At 25.7% G+C, this 6,168-nt stretch overlaps 1 protein-coding gene across 1 annotated transcript in view; it reads left to right on the top strand.

The window, feature by feature from the left end:
- Positions 1–6,168, top strand: part of LOC111626918 (DNA repair protein RAD50-like) — a 22,561-nt gene that overhangs the window by 3,723 nt on the left and 12,670 nt on the right. Inside the window, exons 4-5 of the mRNA XM_023370444.1 lie at positions 704–831; positions 3,034–3,205. Of these exons, the coding sequence (XP_023226212.1) occupies positions 704–831; positions 3,034–3,205 (300 nt within the window). The remainder of the gene's footprint in view (positions 1–703; positions 832–3,033; positions 3,206–6,168) is intronic.

The raw sequence follows: 6,168 nt of genomic DNA, 5'->3' as shown, positions 1-6,168 counted from the left end.
ATCTTCATTAAGTCCCTGCTGTATACAAACTTACATACATACAAACATTACCTCTTTATAATATTAGTATAGATATATATAGTTTCTAGAAATGATTGCAAATTTCCTTGAAAATTTTATTCATAATAAAGTTATTTGATTTTTGTACTTAATTTTGTTTAGTATCTTACAAAGACAAAGGACCAGCTTTAATTATGAATAATTCTAATAAACTATAAAAAAGAAAATTTTATTAGTTAAACAGTAGAAAGTATGAAGCTTGCACTTATATTTTATGAATTTGAAGTGAAACTGGATATTGGCTGATCTAATATGAATCTGATGAATTACAAAAGTCTTTCATCAGTAAAACTATTCATATATATTATCTAAACATCTGCTTTTACAGTAAATAATTTTTCATGTTATATATTCAAAATTATTAATATGATGTAAATGAAATTGAAAGTTTTATGAATAACAATTTTCAGAAAAATAAAATAAAAATTTAAATGTAAATGTTTGAAAAATTTCAGTTAAAAATATATTTATCAGAAAACTATTTTGAAAATTCAATTAAAATATGACAAGTACAAGGAAAATGTTTTTACAATAAGATTAAAACAAAGTTTAAAGATGAAGATAAAATCCTGACGTATTTGTTTTAAATTATCATTAGGAAATATCAAAATAATTTATGTAAATATTTATTAACTTTATATAGCTGAAAGAAAGAGAATTACAAGATAACATGAAACTCATTGAATGTCAAGAGAAAATTTTAAAAATTGAAGAAAAATTATCAGATTTGCAGGAACAATTAGGAAGTGAAGAGATACTTTCTTTAATGCAGTAAGAAATACTTTAAAAATTTACATTAATATACAGTGGGTGATCAGTTAATGAACATAATCCGTTCCAAGACTTTGTTCATTATCTGAATTGTTCGTTAACTGATTATCAATTTACCATAGGTTTTAATGGGAAGTTGATTAATTCATTCCGGAGACTTCAAAAAGTAAAAAAATATATCCATTTTTACTATGTTTATTTATATGTAATAGTAAAAATACATATATATATGCAGTCTTGAATTTTTATTAGTCATGTTTTTTCTATTTGAAAGGGTTAAAGAATCTGTCCAATGTTGATTGCTTTTCTCTTTTCTTCAGGATTTTTCGGAAGTAATTAATAGTATTGTAACTGTAGAGATCCCCAACCCCATTAACCTTATTCTGGTTTGGATGCCACTTGGATGATCATTGTTCTGATATCCTCCCACTTCTTCAAAAGATCTTTAGTAGTAGATGTCAACATTGGTCCTCTTTTTCAAAAGAAAAGACATCTTGCTGAGTTTCTTGGTATTCTTCATTTGAGAGTTCTTGGAGTTCTGTCATTAGATCAGTTTCAGGTTCCATTATGAGCTCTAAAATGCTCTTTATTTCTCAGATGTGATTTTCATTACTCCATTAGCAGTTTGAGACTTCTTGATATATCTTTCATAGCTAAGATTGTGCCTACTGTAGACCTGTTCAAGCCATACTGTCTAGCAACATCAGACATCTTATGCCCACTTTCTACCTTGGCTATTATCTCTTACTTGGTTTCTATGGTGAGCACAGTTCTTGACACTCCTCTTTTTAAGTTCCATAATATTATCAGTTTCTTTTTTAAATAAAAAGTTCAGAAAAGTACTTACAAAAATTCAGAGAACAGAAATCAACTAGCCCACAAAAAATTACTTAAATGCAAGGCCCAGATGAAATTTGAAATTTGGTATTAAAACGTTAATGAATATCCGATGGGACAGTTAAACTTTCGCCTTTCATAAATAAACCCTGACGCAAAATTTAACAAGTACCTGTCCGACAGTCTCGCAAAGATTATAAAAATTATTTGTCAGAAAGGTAAGCAAAAAGCTAGAATTACAAGGGAGAGAAGGGAGAGTTCAAAATTTGGAGGAATACTATCTGATCAGTATCGGGTTGAGCGATGATGTTGACATCTCCTGCACTCTGAAAGGTTTCGAATTGTTATCTGAAGACAAGGGAAAATCAATCGGTATTCGTTATTTTCCATCACTTCTTTTTATATTTGTTCGGTAAAGTGTTCATTATCCGAACATGTGTTCGTTGTCCGTTGTCTGATCATAAAAATCTTTTGCGAAAGTGCTCATTATGCAATTTATTCGGTATCTGAACTGTTCATTAACCGATCACCTACTGTATTTAAAAGAGCTTAATGAAATTTAATTTTATTGTTTGAACTAATAAAATTGAAAAATTAATTAAGTTTATAAATTTTTTTGAAGTAAATATTCAAAAAGAAAAATAATTCAGCATGAAATTTATTTAATTAACACTTTCAAATGTTAATTAAATATTCAATATGTAATAATTTGAATTATTTTATTTTGAATAAAGACTAAATATGCATTCAAATTATCCTATGTTGAAGCAACCTGAAGTCATCTTACAAAAGATGAAAAAATTAGTTAAACAAATTTCCTTCTGTATTTTTTAAACTGTCTATTTTTTAATCTTGTTTCTACTTAATTACATATATGTGTAATTTTTGAATGACAAGAAAACTAAGAATTTTAAATATTTAAAGGAGTGATATGAGAAGCTGTAAAATAGAATAAAAAATAAATAAATAAGACTATAGATTTTCAGTGAATTTAAATTATACATTCTGAACATTAAATATATAAAACAAAATAAATTTATAGATTATTTTGCATTTCTTAGCAGTTAAGAATATTTTATGCAAGAAGAATGCTTTAAATATAGATTATAATAGAAATTTAAAAATTAATGATTAATAATTTGAAATGAAATATATCTTTATTTCTGTTTCTATTATACTATTTTGCTTTCTTCTCCCATTTAAAATGTGTTTTTTAATAAATCTTATCAGTCAGTTTTTGAAATAAAGTTTTTGAAAGATTTTAAATTAAAGCAACTCTTTAAATAATTGGGAATAAATATGTAATTTTTATGTAAATCATTAAAATGTTAATGTAATATTGTAAATATTTTGTTAAAATTTCAGGAAAAAAGATACTCTGTTAAAGCTAAAAGAAGATTTATTGTCTGAACAGCACATTGCTCGTGGACGAGAAAATGAATTACAACAAAATGTTCTTCAATTGACTAAAAAAACAGAAAGTGACATGTATAAAAATGCAGATAAGAAGCATAGAGATAAAGTAATTGATCTTAAAGTACGTATTAGCATTTTTTATTTGCTTTCGTGTTATTTTAAGTTTTATTTTTTCGACTTATACATAATAGAGAGAAAGTATGGCTAGCAATCAGTAAAAAAAAAATTACTGCAGAATTTAGATTTTTGGACACAGGACCTTGAAACATCAAGAAAAGAAAAAACTTTGTGGTTTTTTCCCTGTATGTATAGGATGTTGTGTATGGCAGGGGGCAAGATTTTGTTCACCAGCTTTCATCAACTTTAAAGTTTAATACTCCTAGGCCTTTTATCAAAAATTTCTGAAATTTTGCAGGAGATTTGTGTATTAGGAGCATTGATGCTATTAAATTTTGGTGGTTAAAGGTCAAGGGGGTGTGAATATACAGGGGATTATATGTCATATTTTGAGTCAACTTAATGAAGATTTTATTTGTTAGTAGCATTTACAGTTTTTTATAAAATTCATCTCTACCCTCAAACTTAAGCTTTTTGTCATTTTATAATAATTAATAGGTTTGAGGGTAGAGATGAATTTTATAGAAAACTGTAAATGCTACTAACAAATAAAATCTTCATTAAGTCAACTCAAAATATGACATACAACCCCATTGACCTTTAATTCACCAAAATTTAATAGTATCAATGCCCCTAATATACAAATCTCCCTGCAAAATTTCAGAAATTTTTCTAAACTCAGTTTTTGAAATTATTGTTAATTTTATGAAATTTTAATTACAAATGAAGAATCATTTTTTAAAATCTAAAACTGATACATACAAAATCTTCAATTGAAATAAAGGGTTATAAATAACAATTTTTGTACTGTAACAGAAATATTTTGGTGTTTCTAGATTCTTATTTATTTTGTTTCAGTTTTTTAAATTACTGTATTTACTCCCATATAAGATGATCTTGCATATAGGATGATGTTTGACTTTAAAGATCAAAATAAAGAAAATTAGATTTATTAATACATTTCTAATTTTATTTCGTTTAATCACAAATAAAATATTGAATGCATGTAAATGCACACATTGTCCTGCAAAAATTACTGGCATTTTAAACTTCAAGGAAAAATCTTGTAAAATCAACAACATAATTTGTTCATGTAAAGCTGGATAATTGGGAACCTTTTTTGCCAATTCTTAACAGTCAAATTCACTCTTCATCAATTACACTTGAGTTTCTCCTAATTCTGATTTCCAAATAATCATCTGTTTTCACATGGGAATGAATTAAAGGTTATATCGGGCTCCTGTGTAATTTTGGAATTCAATTCAAAAGCTTTGCTTTTCCTATTGCTATTCATCTTTATTCTTGACAATACACAAGAACTATTGAAACGATCCAGATAAAATACTTTTCTTTTTTTAAACACCAGAACGTGAGGATCTGGTAAAAAATACGAATACACAAATTCACAAAAATTATTGCAAAAACGAAAAGAATCCTTTGCTCACGCATATGGGATGACCTACATTTTTGAAGCAGTGAAAAATGAATAAAAACCTTGTCTTTTATGTGAGTAAATACAATATATGGAAATTTATCAATTAAATATTTTAAAATAAGATTAAATTTTCTTAAATATGTATTAATGAGAACAATTCTGAGAGGTATTCAGTAGTTTAAATATACTTTTCAGTTATTCTAGTAAAACTTAACTTTGGAGTTATTCCCATGTAAAACTTTTCAAATTACAGTAATTAACTATTTCATAGTATTTTTATTTCTATTAATTTCTTATATAATTCAGGTTCAAATTATCTGAGATTTGAATCCTTAGTACTGTATATACACTTGGCCATATGCCATAATAGATGCAATAAAAGAAGACAAAGTTGAAATGGTTCTATGTATAATGTATACCATTAAATTTTTTTTATTAATTTATTTTAGAATACTTATATTTTTGTATTTAATATGGTTAAAATTAAAAATTAAATTTTTTTAGTTATTTCCTTTTTAGTGTATTTAAACCTAGTTTCATTTAAGCAGAATATTAATTTCATTAATAAATAATCATAAAAAAATTAGTTTCATCTAACTTACATAATAAAAATTTCTCTTAATTTATTTTAAAAAGAAATTTGACATTTTAGAGTTGTTTTTGACAAATATTAACACACAATAACCTGACAGAAAACCAAAAACTTTCTGCTTGTTAGTAAAGGTTTTTGTTTATTTGAAAAATTATAGTATAAAAACACTGTAAAAGTGATAAGTCCTTGAATTTATTTGTACACAAGAAATTGCACATTAATAATTTTACTTTACAACTAGTGTTTTTGAATGTGTAAATTTATGATTTTAACTTTTTGAATATATAGAAAATAAGACAGTTTCTTTACAACGATTTTCTCAACCTAAAGCAGCAATCTGATTTATAGAAAATCCTCATTAGTTTGAAATTCAAGGGATGAAATAATCACAACTTCAAATTATCAAGTTTTGAATTATCCAAGATTTACATATTTCTATACAATAAGCCAAATGCCATGTAAGTGATGTAAGTTATTAAGGAAATGGAATATGGCTACATATACAGAGTTCTATTTTCTGTAATTAATAATTAATAATAATATAAATAAACTGCAGGTAACATGCAGTTTATTTATGCACATGTCTGGTGAGAACCCCACAGGTTGCAATATAGGTTTTATAAAAAGTAAAGCAGAATTCCTTGAAATGTAGTCCAAATTATTTTTAAAGTGACCCAAAAAGTAGTAAGTTGCCCAAATGTAGTAGTCTAGAGCAGTGATGGCAAACCTTTTAAGCTCGGCATGTCAAAATTTTGAAAAATCCTAATTTAACTCTGGTGCTGTGTCACCTAAAAATATTTATAATTTTTTGATATTTGCAATTATAGTAAAAAAAAGATTTATATTTTTGATATTTATTTTATATATTTAAATGCAATTTAACAAAGAAAAATCAACTAAATATTATGTATAAAATAAACAAAAACAAAAAACACAACAC

Source organism: Centruroides sculpturatus, unplaced genomic scaffold (assembly GCF_000671375.1).
Source record: "Centruroides sculpturatus isolate CEXI.00-Female unplaced genomic scaffold, Cexi_2.0 scaffold164, whole genome shotgun sequence".
NCBI classification, from domain to species: domain Eukaryota; kingdom Metazoa; phylum Arthropoda; class Arachnida; order Scorpiones; family Buthidae; genus Centruroides; species Centruroides sculpturatus.
This window is presented reverse-complemented; position numbering and strand designations above follow the sequence as displayed.